Raw genomic sequence first — 17,896 nt, 5'->3', positions numbered from 1 at the left:
CCACTGCGTGCTTCCAGATTAAAAAGGTTTAGTGTATTGCCCTGATCGATATCAGATTAATAATGCCTCAACAGACTTGAGCTTTACCTGTACTTTAATCTTGATATGAACTGCTAGTCAAAAAGATATGGAGTTATTTTAAGCCTGTATGAACACATTTTAGTGAAAGGTTCAATTCATTATATACGTACTCTAAAAGGTCAGTGATTTATTGTGGTATTCTGAGAAGCCCTTGAAAAAGCCTGCTTTTAAGCTGTGTAACTGCCAATCCATCACGAAAATGTGTAATAAAGCATAGTAAATGGTAAACCATTGGTAAGCATTGTAAAGCCTTGGGAAACAAAGGAAAGCATATGGAAAAATGTGTGTCAAACCAAGGTAGACTATGGTAAATGCATAGTATAACCATGGGAAACACATGGGAGGGAAAGTGCAGTTACAGGGAAGTTACCTGCCTTTGATATGTGTGACTCGAGAAGATACTCAAATGTTTACAATACCCTTTTCTGAAGCGAAATGCATTCTTTCTATAGGGTTTCATGTAGAGCATTGAGTAATGTGCGCATATAGAATGCAGGAAGTGGTTCTATTTCTTTTCTGCACTTCTAGATGATAACCATGGCAAGGTGCTTCTGCGTTCGCATCACAACTCCCCTCTGATTATTTGAGCTCTTTAAATACAGTGCGGAAGGACAGCAGGTGACAGGGAAAGGGCAGAGGCAGAGGCACACTAACTGCAAGGCAAGCGGGCCGGACCTGCGTAAAGCACAGCTTGAAAACAAAACAGACTCCTTCCTGGCCACTTGCACTGGCAGTCCTGGCATCACATGACATGTTGCTATGAAAAGATTTAGTTTTAGATTTTTTTTTTTTTGACTGATGAAATTCATATGCAATAGAAAACCCTTTTTTGCGGCAATCTCCACATTACTGTTGTACTTGGTATCAAAACATATGTACTTCCATTTGGTTTTATAAATACCTAAAAATCTATTCAGTTTACTCCCAAAATCTAAAAAAAAAAAACACTTTTCCTTTTGCTTCCATTCCTTTGTTTTCTTCCCTCCTTGTTTGTGTGCAGTGATGTGTGATGACCATCAGGATTAATATGAAGTTTAAAAAGCTGGTTAGATGGTTAAAATAGACCCTTACTGATAAAAGCAACCAAACAGGCTCTGAGCTGATAACTTTGATAATATTTATTGTTTGTGAAGGGTTAATAAGCATCTCTCTTGGTCTGAAGAAGACGAGAGCTGGACAGTATGGTATCCAAGCTGCAGTTTAATTTAACAAGGAACACAAGGAAACTAAAAACAATACAAAGCGAACTCACCACAAGTGTGACCTATAGCTATGTAATTCAATATGTTAACGTAACATTATTCAGCAGTTTTCATTTGACTTTCCGAAACAAAATGAGTTAATTCTATAGGGTGATGCAAAACTTGTGGCCATAGCTGTGCACTTAAAGTACTGCAATTTAAGCAAACAAGCGGTAAGCAGAGCTTTTAACTTTCTGGGCTAAATAATACAGCAAGGTGGAGCCTAGTTATTAAATAACTGATATTGTGTAATCTAGTTTTTAATAGCTAATAAAAGCACACTTCACAGACATAATCTTCTAATTCCTGCTAGATAAAGGCTTTGAGGTGGGCTTTCTACATTCCCTGCAGCTAATCATTCTCTTTTATGAAATGCATTGCTTTTTAAAGATTTAAAGGGGTTATACTGTAGAACATGAATACATTCAGCAAATCTTCCATTCTCTAATCAGGTTTTACAATTGAAGAAGCACATGTTAATCATTACAATGAATTTCCATTGTAGAAAAATAACATCTGGTAACTCACTAGCTTGCTATGACTTCATGCCTTACTATCAGAGATCTGTCTTTACTGTCATGAACCAACCACTACCCCTAACTGGTGGCATGGTTTGCAGCCAGTGATATGTTTTAACTTGAAGACGCTGCTGACGTGAAATGACAGAGAAAGTCTGAAGGTAAGTCCTGCAAACAAAGAGTTTTCTTTAGCCTTGTATGGCCCCAGATACCGCTTAATAAAATTGAAATACATGTGTGTCTACAAAGTGAATGAAACTGGATAGGATTTATGGGATTACTTCATAGTTAGAACCCTTTCATTCTGTGCCAGCAGTGAAAACAGGAGTCCTCAACCTAAAATTGTCAATTCGAATAAAACATAAAGAGAGCTTGTATCAGAAACAGACATGCCATGTACATACTAATAACTAACTACTATTTTCAGATGTACGGTACACTGTATCTAGTTTGTGTGCATTGCTCTGTGTGAAAGAAGCTGAGTCAGTCCACAGGGTCCCAGTAATGCTATTGCTGTGGTAGGTGAGACACGCACACTGAAAGCTGACTCGTTTTGAAATCAGTGGCAGGATTAGTGGAACTTCAATAAAGCTACTCAATTCACTTTATTATTGCGTCCTTTTTTCAATTAAATTCCCATTACAGCATCATCAACAAACACAATGCGGGAAGCAGAGCAATCGTTTCGGAATACCAGCATGGTGAATGCTGCGTTCCAGTTGAAAGGCTTGCCAGTGGGGCTCTTCAAGGCACCCAGTCTCTGCTTTCTCATTTCCAGCTGCAACAGCTAAAGACACATTCATGTCTGTGATGGAGTGTATGTGCATTCCCAACATTACTACATAGGGCACTTGGACCAATGGCTTCCTGAGAGAGGTTGTTGCCCACAGTTCCGTGACGTTCTGGGATACATTTTAGCTTCACTCTGGGTGGAGTTAAGGGCAGGCTACTATAATTATGCCTGCCAATTATTTCGCTTATCCCACATTATTAGTTTTATTATTTATCATTTATTTATAATTTGTAATGATATTCAAAGATAAACCAAAACCACTAGAGTCCCCAAGTATAGGAACACCTCCTAAGAGAACACTAAGGGAACACCCTTGTGGTGAAACAGATTTTTCCCATTGTAAATGCTCCACCTAAAGAAACACGTTTTTGGCACCGCTAGCAATTAGTTCACAACTGATACATTACTGTTTTGTAACCCGAAAACTCATAATCATCAAACTTAAATTCAAGTGGTTTATTCAATCTTTTTAAATGTGACTTGTCATCGCGAGAGTGTCTTGAGGCGCACTGATTGGTTTATTAAATCTTTCCAGGCCCGCCATTTGACAGGACGGCTGAGTAGTGATGACGTCCCAAGACCAGGAAGCTGACACAGGGGCACGCAGGCAGGTAATTGTGGGTTAAAGTGCTGGGGCGCATTTTATTCAAAAATAAAATCATTAAACAAAAACAAAACTCACAGAGCTAAATTAAAAGGTTTAACAAAACAAAGTCTCGAACACAAAATATTCTGACACCCAAACAAATACCGTGTTGGTCTGCCCAGCACGAGTAGCCATTGCATTCTTTCTGTTTTCGTCTTACTTTAGCTTTCGTTTTCATTTTTTCTCCCGTCTCTCTCACACACGTTCCTCCTCTTTGAACACCCACCCCAAACGCACAAACAGGCACGATTATATCCGCATGGCCATCTCTGAATTAACAGAACATGAATCAATTCGGAGACGCTCACATTCTGCGTTTACAGGGATGGGTCTTTAACCCCATCCACGCTGCCAAACAATAACAAAACATTGCATTGTTTTTTAAATAAACCCACAATACATTTATTTTCAAATCATACAACTACAACAATACCATTCCCTTTTTAAATAAACCCACAAACCATTCTTTTAAATACATAATACATTTCAAACCACAATACATCCCAAAATAACACATTAATCAGCTTTGCCCTGCCTCACTGATTACCCGCAGGGCTCTTCTTCCCTACCACACGCCTTTATTTCATTGTCTCGTTTTGTATTTCCGCAAGTGCACCTCATCGCTACAAAATGGCAGGTAAACAAACGGCGAAATGCTATGCTGTTTCTTTTGCTGCAAAAAGTTGAAAAATGTTCGAGCTTGTGAAAAGAATCTGAATCACAGAAGTCGGACAGTCAAGTAACCTCCAGCTTACTTCCCAAAGGGTGTTCTCTTAGCCAGAGGCTACTGTACTAATAATTTCAGACAAAACTATACATTCATTCAAATATAACATTCATGAAAATTGATACACAGCAATTACCTCATCAGCGCGTCTGAATCAAAGAGAATATGTGAGCGGCTCAATGGACTCACAGTGCGAGAAACACAAACACAAATCAGTTGACAAAAATGTGGTGTGGTTATGACTTTGGGCTTTGGCTTTGTGGACACCAGAACTTTTTGTTCATTAGTTGTTTTTCTTTTCAAACATCTGTCAGATGGGGAACTGGGCTGGGATAATCTGTAAATGGGTTTTTTCAATCTACTGAGCCACCCGGCCCTATTGAATGTGAACTTGTGCATTACCTCTCTGATGGATTTTAATCAGCAGGCCCCTGTGCACGAAGCCCAAGCTATCCCCCTTTGGTTTGTGTGAAGTCCTGTGGAACTGGTAAAGACATTGTAGAACAAGGATTTCATAAACAAAGCAGACACCTGGCGATGCTGTGAATCCAGATGGTGTGTCATGTAAAAAAACAAAAGATAAAAAAAAAAATATAGATAATTATAATTTCATCAGTTACCAGAGCTTGTGCTTTCCAGCAACTCCCTAACGGTCCCCTTTTATCAGCTTACCCTGACAGAAACTCTGAGCTTTACCTCTCCAGGCAACACATATGGGAAAAGAGATTTTATAACGCAAAGCATTAATGTTAACTTTCAAAATGAATGCCAAATACTGTCTGCCTGCGAGAGGCTCAGGGCTGAATAGCAAGGGGTGTTCGGGTCAGGGATGATGTGTGCTTGCTAAAGCTGTTAGAGAAGCTCTTCATGCCTGACTGTAGCCTGACTGTAGGAATGGGTATGTTTGTGTAATGAAGCTCAGTGATTGTGCTTCTGGGAATATCTGATGCAACCCTTTGTAACCTCAAAATCCTAATGACATTAATACCGCCACCCTTTCCAAGAAAGAGACATAGCTACAGAAATAGATGAGCGATGTGGACGTTGAGATTCCTTCTGTGACCTCAGATGTATTGTTCTGTATTCAACCAAAGCCCAAGATTTTAAAAGGGGGTGACTGGTATATACTGCAGTGATTAACAAATTCTATTGTTTATTCATGGCAATCAAAGCTTTACTCCAACTAGCCTATCATAAGAAACAGAAGTGGCTATCACTTTAAATCTTCTTTTCACATGGCCCAAATGTAATCCTAAATAATTCCATTATCTGCAGGTATTTGAATTTTTTCAAACTTCAAAGTCACAACTGTATAATCTTTGAAGTACATGTTACCCGGCTGTGCAGAGGAAACTTTGAAAACCTGTAACAGTATGTGTTACTGTGGAAAACAGTAAACAAGCAACAGCAAACGAGATTAGCAACACATGACAATTCCACTGTTAATCTTCTTAACTACATTACCTGCTGCTTCAACAAATGAGGGTAAATTGTTTAAAGAGAAATGAAGTTCCCTATATGTTTAACTAGAGAGAGCTGCAGTATCTAGGAGTAAAAGGGGTTAAAAGCTGTGTCTGCACAGTTACATAATTAAGAATAATTATTAAATCTTAATGCCTCTGTTTAGTTTATTATCACAAATAATAGCTTAGAAAAATGTTTTCACCTGTATGTATGCAAGGCCTGTGATGCCTCAAATAAAAACAGGCTAGAAATTTGATTAAAAGTTTATTTTTGTAACTGCGAAAGACCTAAGACTTGCCTTTAGGCTCTATCTTTCACATACAGACAACCATAACTTTTATTAAAGCTGCATTCTAAATTGGTTGGTGACATTATCATTTGCCATTGACCTAATATGGCTGCCATATTGAGGTCATGTGATTCAGTTTTATAGAGACAATACACTGAGTTCGTGTCTTAATATTTACTCCACACTGTACACCATGGTTTCCTCAGTTAAGTTCCATTATCAGTTGTTGTCCAGTAAATATTAACATTTCACTGCCTTGTTGCTTTGACAACGGGCCATAGCACTGCTACGGATCACACAGATGTATTCTAGGATTCTCTCAAAAAAGCTCCAGTGAAAATTAACCATTTCACTGCCTCATTGTGCCCATGAAACAGACCATTTTACATAATGTTTACAAACCCTTCTCTTAGAGATTAGTCATTACCCTGACAATATTTGTTGTTTCTATTTGTGGGGATCTGTGTAGGAATCCAGCATGTCAGGAGCAACCCACAAAGAGTGTACAGAGATCTTTTACTAAAGAGAGATTATCTTGTACCTTTTATATACAGACATTTTAATGAAGAAGTTATGGTATTCGTTGAGTTTGAACTGTGGTGTCCAGTAGAATATAAGAATGATGCACACAACTCTTCTACATTCAATTTAAGGAGCAGTCTGTTGGCTAAGGATGCTCTGAGGATCTATAAAAGGTTAATGGACCAAGATGTCAACATTTAATACCTTTTTGTCTTTTGATTATCTTATGTTGCTTTTCACAACTCACAGTAAAGATATTTGCTTTATCTAAATTCTGTATTCTCCCAGTGTACAGGATGCCAATATAATGGAGCTCGTATTATGCAAAATAGCTGTGAATGTTTGTCAGACACAAACCACAGCTGCCCATTCTTAGTGTCACAGGGACGTCCCTTCTCTCAATGCAGAATGCTTTGTTTTGAATACAACTGGTATTCTGTTATTCTCTTAACAGGACCTGTCATCTTTATATTGTACTCTTGACAATGAAATGGCACTAAATTATTAATTAAGAAAAGAGTCAAATTTAGTGTACCTCAGTGGCAATCTGTCTGAAAAAATTGAGACAGATTACATGCTGAATAGCACGCCGGGCTCTAACCATTACTGTATCTGTGCTCTGCAACAGCTGAGCGTTAATCTGATACAGGGGGAACTGGCCACAGGGATCCCATACCCAAGGGTTGGCTTTCCTTAAGAGTAAGATTTACAGCCCTAAAGAGAGAGATTCAAGGTCAAAGAGTGAGACTTTCCAGGTGTGCTGTTCGGTCATTGCTTAAGACAGGGACTCTCATCTTTGGTCCTTGGCGACATCCAGTAGTCCAGGGTTTTAATCCAACCAGCACTTAATTGTTTGTTTTAAAATGTACACTGCTTACTATTGCATATGAAACACTTAAATGTCCTAATTCATACTAAAGTCTAGGGCACGTAAGAATTAAATATGCAGTGCAAACCAGTGGATTTTAATAAAAACAATTATTTACTAGTTGGAACAAATACCTGGAAGATTGGAGATCTCTGAGGACCGGAGTTAATAACCCCTGGTTTAGGCACACAGTCAGTGGACAGAACAAGAGAAATATTAAAAAATAAACAGTTTTTATATAAACCTAACAAAAATGAAAACTGTTTTATCAATACAACGTTATGTTTATTTTGCATATCACTTTATCATAGTGGTCATCATTTTAAAAAAGACTGCAAATATTATTTGGTTTGTACAGTGCCTATAGAAAGTTTACACTCCCTTGAACTTTTTTCACATTTTGTTGTGTCAGTGCATCAGCGTTTCATGCATTTCCACTTATCTACACACCATACTCCACACTGTTAAGAGGAAAGAAGTTTTTGTTGATAAAAAAAATATATATTAAAAATACAAAACTGAAAGATCATAATTGGATAAATCTTCATCCCACCTTAGTGGAAGCACCTTTGTCAGCAATTACAGCTGTGAGTCTGTTGGGATAGGTCTCTACCAACTTTGCACACCTACATTTGGCAATATTTGACCATTCTTCTTTACAAAACTGTTCAAGCTCTGTCAAGTTCCTTGAGAAGTGTTGATGGAGAGCAATAGTCAAGTCATGCCACAAATTTTCGATTGGATTTAGGTCGGGGAACTGACTAGGCGACTTAAGGACATGTATCTTTTTGTTCCTTAGACACCCCAATGTAGCTTTGGCTGTGTGCTTTGGGTCGTTGTCATGCTAAAAGGTGAACTTCCATCCCAGTTTCAGGTTTTCCTCAAGGACTTCTCTGTACTTTGCTCCATTCATTTTCCCTTCTATCCTGACAAGTGCCCCAGTCCCTGCTGATGAGAAACTTGCACATAACATGATGCTGCCGCCACCATGCTTCACAGTAGGGATGGTGTTCTTTGGGTGATGCGCTGTGTTGAGTTTGCGCCAAACTTAACGCTTTGCATTTAGGCCAAAAATTTCCATTTTAGTTTCATCAGACCACAAAACTTTTTGCCATATGGCTAGAGAATCTCCTGTTTTTTTGCATACTTCAAACGGGATTCAAGATGGGCTTTCTTAAGTAATGGCTTTCTACTTGCCACCCTACTATATAGGCCAGATTTGTGGAGTGCTTGGGATATTGTTGTCACATTCACACTTTGACCAGTCTTGGTCATAAAAGCCTGTAGCTCTTCCAATGTTGCCATTGTCCTCTTGGTAGCCTCTCTGATCAGTCTCCTTCTTGCTCGGTCATCCAGTTTGGCAGGATGGCTTGATCTAGACAGGCTCTTGGTGGTGCCATACACCTTCCACTTTTTAATAATCATCTTGACCGTGCTCCAAGGGATATTCAAGGCCTTTCATATTTTTTTATACCCATCACCTGATCTGTTCCTTTCAACAACTTTGTCCCGGAGTTCTTTTGAAAGCGCCTTGATGCTCATGGTTGAGTCTTTGCTTTGAAATGCACTGCCCAGCAGAGGGAACCTACAGGAACTGCTGAATTTATTCTGAAATCAAGTGAATCACTAAAATTTAAAACAGGTGGAGGCCACTTAATTTGGTGTGTGATTTTGAAGGCGATTGGTTACACCTGAGCTAATTTAGGATTGCTATTACAAGGCGGGTGGACACTTATCAAACCAAGCTATTTCAGTTTTTATTTTTAATTAATTTTCTACAAATTTCTTGAATATTTTTTTCAGTTGGAAGTTGTGGGGTAGGATGTGTAGATAAATGAAAAAAAAAAAGTATTTTAATGCATTTTAATTCCAGGCTATAAGGCAACAAAAGGTGAATATTTTGAAAGGGGGTGTAGATTTTCTATAGGCACTGTATATTATTGCTCATATTACCAGCTAACTTTCAATCAAGTCTTGCTCGAACTCATACTTTTTTTGATGGTCAAGTGTTCACACACACACACACACATAAAAAAAAAAAAAACCTCGTAGCCTCCTCTCTGCTCTTGCGCGCGTATAAAACGCCTGTAGTCTCCATGGTTACCACAGTACACAGGCTTGGAAAGCTTCTATCCATGCTGTAAGCCCCATGCCTGAGGCTCCAGATTACCGCTGTCTCTTGCAGCGCCTAAGAAAACATATTTTAAATCTTTATATATTTACTCAGAAAGGGCTACTGGTACCTTATACAGGCAAACAAGATTTAACATTGGCCTAAGTTACAAACAGTAACATCTTATTCAACTTTGTTGCTAATCACGCATTTAACTGCAATTACTGCAATGACACCACTAACATGTACTCAAAATGTGTGAAATAATCTCAGGAATGCGTATGAGTGTGAGATAGTATGTAAATGCGTAAGACTTGACATATCTGGACTTAAAATGACATACCGGCTTTACAGGTACATGTGCTAATTATGTAGAAAATGAAAATCCCAATGCCGCTTCACTATTCCGCTGAAGATATTTTCTATACCAGGAATCAGTAAATGCTTTTAAAAAAATCCATCTCTCGTATGGGTAGTGTTTGGTCCCAAGAATCCTGCAATTTCTGCAACACGAGAGACTAGGAAGTTAACTTTAGAAAACGATTGAAAGATTATATAGGTGAAGTATTTTATCTAGGAGTACATACTTTAATTGGCCCACTATAATCCCTAGATAATGAAAAGACAGATTTCCAAAGCCCAAATAAAATGAAACCAGGCAGCCTATAGTGGTCGTCCTTGGTCCCCGTCCTTTCACATTTCCACCCACACCCCTATATGAAATTGCTTTGGAATTACTTTTTTGTCAATAGCAGTTTATACAAACTGGAGGTAAAATGCGCTAAATTTCATTCTTCCCTAAGCCACCTATTGTCCGATTCATTTGATCTCACTGCAACAGAAACTCTTTACCGAGCTTAGTCTGGAGTATCTATACTTATTATTGGGAAACATTATTAAAGGAAACATGTGAAGCATGTCAAATCCCCCTTCTGCATCTGCAGAGCTGAGATCTGCTGAGGCGACTAGATTTCTTGGGCGCTTATTACGCTTAGCTGGGAGACCAGGCTGCTATGCCTGTGACTAAAACCTTCGGAGGCCCAGAACTACAGCACCGTTTAACTAATCAAGGATCAAAGGGGTTGGGCTGTAATATTTACTTTAGAGTTTAAAAGTAGGTCAAATGACCAGTTTACAGTTAAACGGAGAGGCAGTGGATGAGCAGGGTTTGAACCTAGCATGACCTTGTGCTCGGTACTTCTCATACCCGCTAGGCCTCTGTACCCACCTAAACAAAACACTTTTGAAAACAAAACGGCACGATGACCAAAATAAACAGACAGACACAAAACAGGGAAGTATCATGCTGGTTTTAACGTCAGCACGAGTAGCAACTGTTTTATATTTTTAGTTCTCTTTCACTCATGTTCCACCTCTGAACACCTAACCCCACTCAGCAACCTTATTCAAATGCTGGGAACAAAGTAGAATGTACAGATCAGTACTAAACAGTACATTTCTAATAAGATAGTGTAAATCATTTAAGCAACTAATGTATGTCAAATAAAATCTTAAAGGAAGGTTGGTGTTTCTTATGTGTTTCACTTAAAACTGGACATTAGGGCGTCCACACTTGATAATTCCTGCCACCCAGACACAGATGCCAATCATGTCTGGACTCCTCATTCATATTATGCAAGGAACCTTACAGTGTGTATTCACAGCTGGGTCAATTATAGTGGTCTGCCACAGGGCGTTCACCTCTCATGCAGGCCGATATTAGACATGGGTAAGATACTGCAAGCAACCTACCCGGTGCTCTCAAATGTATGTTAATAATATCTAAGGTTCTCCATTTTGCATCACCAATAAGAACATTTCTAAGTTAGGGTGTGCATTATCGACACTTGTAAGACCCAGTAAAATGCTTCTATATGCAAAGCCAAGAATGAACATTCTCTGATCTTAATTGTGAGGAAGATGATTCATAACAGTAATTGTGTTCCCCTTGAGATGTTCTTGTTTATCATATATTAATATGACACTCTCAAGTTGTTTGTTTCTCAGTTTTGTACATGGCTGAGGATTTTTTTTAAAAAATAGGAATTAATAACACTGGAGTAAATGCTTTAAAAATACAGTTCATAATCTTTTAGTCAATCTTTTCTCTTTAGGATTCGGCACAAAACTAATCATTTGTTAATTTGAGGGACTGTCTGCACCTGGCTTGGATTCAAAATATTAAATTTTCTCTCAGAAAACACAACTGCAAGAGAAAATAAAAAGCCAATTTATTCAAATACAATGAAAAGCCATTTTACATATATTTCAGATTAGCATCTTTTTCACAGGAGATGCATTCCATATCATATATTAACAGAAGTATAGTACTGTGTTGCTTGCACATAAAAAATGAAGGACACACAAGAAAGGAAATTAATATCTAGAACAAACTACAGATTAGATTTAAGAGACTTTTTTTCTACATATGAAAAACACTTTTTTTACTGAAGGATTATGAGGCCACAAAGAGTGATTTATATCTCCCGTCTGAAGGTGGAAAATGAAAAATGACGCCCCTGCCCACAACCGAAACCCTGCTAGTGTCGTGGTGACAATTAAAATGGTTAATTTTCCATTCTGACACTGCAGCTATGGTAATAAATCTCTCTTGATGGGTCCTTTTACAGGGTGAGGAATGAGGATGTGCAAATCCACAAATACAAGGTTGTTGATGCTTTCCTTCCAGTCTCTCATCACACGTAAACTCAAACACAGTAAATGCAAAGTGATCAAGTTCTATTACCAATTCCATCTCAGGATTGATACCAAGTTAACTAAATGGAATAAAAATGTGGTTACCTAGCTTTTACCTGTATTGAACGAGAGAATGTAGGAAAGCTTGTTCCCCTGGTAACAGTATATGTATTACAAATCAAACTGTATAAATGTTTACTTAATATCAATAGCTCTAAACTGCACAAATTACCTCATTAGTGCTTTCTTAGTAATAAATATATAACTAAAAAACATATTTTAGCCGCATTTGGTTTTGTTTACAATAGTGCTGCATCTTCACCCACTTTGTGATATCATTGCAACAGAGAGCTTAACTTAAATATTGTATTTTTTCTCAGATTTAATTTAAATCTTGTATTTTTTCCCAAGATTTATAAATGTTGTGAAAATATTTTTTTTTTTTTTTTTTTTTTTTTTAAATGTATACGTTCAGATATAATTTATAAATCTAATTACAAGGTTTAACATCTAGCTAAATATTTAACTGGCCAGCTAAATCTGGAGATGGTATGCAAATGAGCTCAGCCCGCTTGGTGCTTTCATGCAATTTGATTGGCTCTTGTAATGCTGAAATTTGCATATTTTGTGAGTAGCGTCAAATTATGTCTGAACGTACATATTTAAAAAAATATTTATTTATTTTCACATGTACACATGACACCCCATACCAAATACATATCCACTGTACACTTTCAGTAAAAAAAAAATATTAAAGTTGTTTTTTTTTTTTGCATGAATGATTTCTTCAAAAACATATACGTCATGGTTTATCACTGAGAAAGTCTTCAACAACTTAGCAAACCAAAGCAACAGAGCTTCATGGACTGCTTGGTTGACTGACTCACTAACACCGTCCACATAACCTAAAAGCAACCACTACCATTGAAAAATACATTCGAAAAAAAAAAGTTGCTTTATTTCTTGTAATATCATTGTTTTATTAATCTTGTCAGGATGATTTATATTTTTCAGCTGAAAGGTACCCAAGGTAAATGCAGGTTTTAAATGTCATTTTTAATAGCGATTGTGCCCTCTCAGTTGACTGGGAGGCGAGATCATTTGCCAAACTGTCTAACCCTTCTAATACAGCGTGAGTCTACAACACATATCAAAGCCGTGCCTTTTTGAATTGAATTAAAGCACACAAAGCTCGCTCGTGTCGAGATCATTTCATTTTAAGAGAGAATGCACAAGGATTTTGAAGAAGTCTCTTTTTGAGGGTGGTTTCTTTTCTCAAATATGACAGTCGATTGTAATATCAGGGGTGTGTTTTTAAACAGTTTTTAATGAACTCCTATTTTTTGAAAGGAGATAAACTACAACCAGACAGCTGAAGTTGTTGACCATTATAATATTATTAAAGGTCTCTAAGAACTCGAGTTGTTTGTTTCTCTTCTTGCATCTTGGAATGTTCTCCTTACATCTCTGTTAATCGAGTGTGTGATGTAACCTATTCACTCTGTCACCAGCTATACAATAGAAATGACCACAAATGGAGGTACTTATACAAATTTACATTGTACAAAGACTACCGAGGACTTTATTTTATTTTCTCCCCAGTCTCCCTGGAATAATCAAACTTTCTGCAAGTAAGAAGTTGAACTGAGCACAGGCCTGTCTCTATGCAGCGAGTGTGAAATCCTCCCCAGGTTAAACCAATCAGGAACTCCAAAATGTGTTGTTTCAGACTAGCCTACCAATGCATTAATCTGAAACACTGTTTAATCAAATCTGTTTATCACTGAAACATCTGATGTGAGACATTGCATTAAAAAACAATTAAACAGTCACACCAGCATAGTCACGAGCAGATAAATCTTTCATCTGGCTTTTCCTGTAGACAATGAGGAAACTTACCATCAGTGGAAGTAATATTAAACTATGAATTTGCATTATACTTGGTATTTGGATGGTATTTGACCATCAAAAGAAAACATGGCCTGTACTGCCAAAAATAAAAACCTGTTCTGGTTTCTGGTGCTGGGAGGTGGTGCATTCGCTGCCCATTCCACCCCACTACTTACTTGCTAAATATATTGGTAAATTGATACTGTACTGTAGATTTTCTAAAAATAACGATTGACTATAGATGGGGCATATAGTGACCATTTTACCCCAAACCCTAAACATAGAGTATTCCTCCCCTGAATAGATAACGACAAACTAAAGGGCAGTGGTGTCCCAAAAAATGGCCCAATTATGTGAATGCAGAACGACTAGGTGGAGTGTTAGCTCTTCATTCTACCCCTAAAACTGGAAGGCTATTTCATGGGACACTGGTCTTGGTTGTCGCCATTGCATAATCACTTTTTTTTCACAAATTCTACTTGCAAAATCCAAGTATAGCCGGTGAGTTTGCCTCAAGCAGTCATAATAAATAAATGTTACTTTTCTTTTAGTCTGCATATGCAGGTTGCTTCAGCAGCTGTATGGGAAGTGCCTTTCCCTACAGTTTGTCAGAAAACAAAGCTGCCGCTTTATTATGGGGATTGTTGCAGTACAGTGATCAGAGCACTGGTCTGGTGGTCTTGCTTCTCAGAGCCACTTCCTGTCCTTGAGGTGTGGAGCCCACTTGCTTTTGTTCCACCTGTACCCTGAATTCCAATTCATTAGTTCAATCTCAAAGCAGGCATTAATCAGTTTGTTATTTAATAATACTATTAAAACAGACCTGTCGTACCATAGGTGTGCACCCTGGCCTGTGCTATGAGACACACAGAGAGCCCTATAATTCATTGCAAACCCAGACAGTTTAGCACTTTCTGCCACGTGGAAGAAGCAATGCAATGCCTGTCTCTATGCCATGTCAGATGGTTTCCACATACAGTATATTTACAGCCATATGTTTAATAGGTGCATTTTTCATCTGATTTGAATGTGTTATTTCCACCTCCAGCTGTCAGATGTCCTGATTGACAACTGTCAAACCTGCCAGAGAGATTAATGATTTATCAGAATTTGACAGACTGGTTATCTGAAGCACTTTGCAGGGTACAAAGACTTTTTATTAAATCACAATGTCAATCTGCTGCGGTTTTTAATAGCTAGTGAGTATAATCATTTAATATTCCACTGACATGGGAAAACCTTGCACACATTCAGAACTAAATCACTTACCTTATTTCCTGTAACCAGAACACCCACATTCAGATTAATAATTAATGGTTTATAATTATTATACAGCTATTGCTAATCTAGTATTGGAAAAAAAAACAGGTTTGTGGGATTAAAAAACTGCAACAATCTACTATTGGTTTGACTCAAATGTAATTATAATGGGTAAATCAGGCAATCAGCTTGCCACATGGGCACTGCACACTTTCGCAATTCTGAAAAGCTTAAAACGTTAAGTGGGTTGAGGAGATCTTTCCATGTTTGTATGAAACCTGTTCTTTTTACTTTCTGTCTTTGGTTTTAGTTTGGCAAGGGATACAGTGCAGTAAAAACTCACCCTATTCTTATCACATTCAGGGATTCTGATCTAACAAATCTAAAAGTCCTTTGCTGCTTTTGTTCATGTTTCATGAGTGCAGAGGAGTGTGTACTTTCTGTATTTCTGCCATTTTAACACTGATGTTAGCATTTTGTCTTTACAGATTTTTCTTTTGTGAGGATTTCAGTTGCAGAAGACAGGATATTTGACATGAGATTAAAAAAGAAATGTAGCTGTTTTAGAACATAACAGTTGAGTTTAAACACATGCTGTATCCCTGTAATGCTGTTATATGTGCAGGGAATGTACCTGTGTCATTTTTAGCAACATTAATCCATACTGATAGTAAAGTGTAGTCCTTTCTGCATCAGTTATTTAGAGATTCGGGTAACAGGTAGGATTTCATCATGCAAAGCAGTTTGAGGAGAAGGTTAAAAAAGTACATAGGAGAGGAGGCCATTCAGCCCATCAGTGCATGATTGAAACCTAGTTATCAACTTTGTCAAGTTGGGTCTTGAAGGATCCCAAATGATTCTACTAAATCTTATAGAAGCTGTAGAGCCACTACATCCCCCCTTCTTGCAATATATAAACTCTTCACTCCTTACCTATGCAGGAATCTCTGTGCTCCTCAAAGCCTGCACTGCAGCTGCACCTCCCAATCGGGACCAGCCACTCCCCCTCGGCGCTGCAGTACATCTTGGGAGTGTCTCTCTCCTCGGCATGATCCACACACTGCCCCCTCACCTCCACCAAGGAGGAGGAGTCGGCCCCCGTCACCACGTCAGTGAACGTGGCCAGGTTCCGCACCATGGCCGAGCACTTCTTGTAATAAACCCTCACCGACACGATGGCAATGCAGGCCCCGATATCCTGGAATGCTAAGTAAAAGCCCCGCTTGCCCAGTGGACCCACGCCCCGGACTTCTGTGTTTAACCTCAGCCGCCGCACCCCCAGATCCACACTCGTGAAGCTTTCATCTGCCGCAATCGTGTCTATTTTAATGAACTGATTGTCCCAAATGTTGGTGCCGATGTCCCGGTCAGTTTCATAATAGTAGAGGTTGAAAGTCTCCTTGCAGGTGCCCAGGACCCCTGGCATGCTATTGCAGTCTCGCAGGGTGAATTTCATCTCAATGTAAATACGTCGGGCACCATCTCGCTGGATCCAGTTGGTTCGGAGCCAGTTGTTCTGGTTGGGGGTCATGACATTGCATACTTGGTAAGTGTGGATGGGGCTGAAGTACTCGTCCATTTCATTGATTGCATCCCACTGGAGACAGAAGAAAAAACAAACCGAATCACAATCTATTGAAAGCCCAGATTCAGGGATCTTATTATAATAAGTAAACATTTTAAAACAATCTGCTCTACTTGTAGGCTGTATGTCTTCCATTTGAAATGACTGCAGTCATGTTCTCTGCTGGATCAGCTGTGTAACAGCAAAAAATGGAGACCCACTCTGTACATGTAATGCACACATTTTGTTTCTGTTGATAGTTTGTAATGTTTCATGTAGCTTGCTATACCAGTGCCTTTTGCATGCCGTTATTCTACATGGTATCCCAGTATATAGATCATTTGACTTGGAGTGTCTTTCTAAGTTCCACTGACCACTGAATTCTAACCATTTTAAACATTTTGCATGTCCCATTGATTGAATGGAGAGGAAAGGGGTGGATCAGCAAACCCTACAGTGTAAGCTCTGTAAATCGAGAGGTCAGTCCTGTAGGTGTCTTATGCTGATGTCAATATTATTCACTTATCAGCTGCTAGGAGGAGATCCATCACAACATATACAGGCAGCAACAAGAACTTCAATATTCTGAGTTTTTTTTGACTGATTTAAGGTACAGTCTGGATCTGTGCATAGCGTATGAACAGCCTTTGTGATGTGTACCCAGGGTGCGATTTATCTAATTTCCAGTGGGGGTGGGGGGGAGGGGGGTAGTTTATTTGCTGCACTTTCCGTCTCTGAGTCTTCTCACTTTGATCACTTGTGATAGAATAGCCAAAGTGAGGAGATTCAGAGACGGAAAGTGCAGCAAATAAAATACTTTTAATTAAATAATAATCAACACACTTGCACTCACCTGTAACAAACAGGTCCTCTCACTCTCACAAACATTCACCAACTAACACTCCCAACCACTCCCTTATATACAGGTGCTGCAACTAATTGGACAATTCACACCTCATCAGCTGCAGCACCTTTCACACATTCCCCACACAAACTCATTCACTCGGATCCTCACAGCAGACTCACATCCACTCTAAACACCACAAAAACACAGACAGGCTGCACCCTGTCACAGGGGGATAAAATAGACAAACAAAACATCATGGCAAGCCTTGATACATCTGTAGTGCACAATTTTAACAGTTAAGAGAATCACTAAGTTAATTATTTAAAACAAATCAACTGCTAAAAAATCTTTAGGAATCACACATTTGCCAAATCTG

General features: G+C 38.6%; 1 protein-coding gene across 3 annotated transcripts in view; it reads right to left on the bottom strand.

Moving 5' to 3' along the window:
• Positions 1 to 17,896, bottom strand: part of LOC121329399 (ephrin type-A receptor 8-like) — a 138,055-nt gene that overhangs the window by 61,275 nt on the left and 58,884 nt on the right. For all 3 annotated transcript variants that reach the window (XM_041274997.1, XM_041274998.1, XM_041274999.1), the window contains exon 3: positions 16,043 to 16,706. In XM_041274997.1, coding sequence (XP_041130931.1) covers positions 16,043 to 16,706 — 664 coding nt within the window. The remainder of the gene's footprint in view (positions 1 to 16,042; positions 16,707 to 17,896) is intronic.

This window comes from Polyodon spathula, chromosome 16 (genome assembly GCF_017654505.1).
Source record: "Polyodon spathula isolate WHYD16114869_AA chromosome 16, ASM1765450v1, whole genome shotgun sequence".
NCBI classification, from domain to species: Eukaryota; Metazoa; Chordata; class Actinopteri; order Acipenseriformes; family Polyodontidae; genus Polyodon; species Polyodon spathula.
The sequence above is the reverse complement of the archived record's forward strand: the minus strand, read 5'-3'. Positions and strand labels throughout refer to the sequence as shown.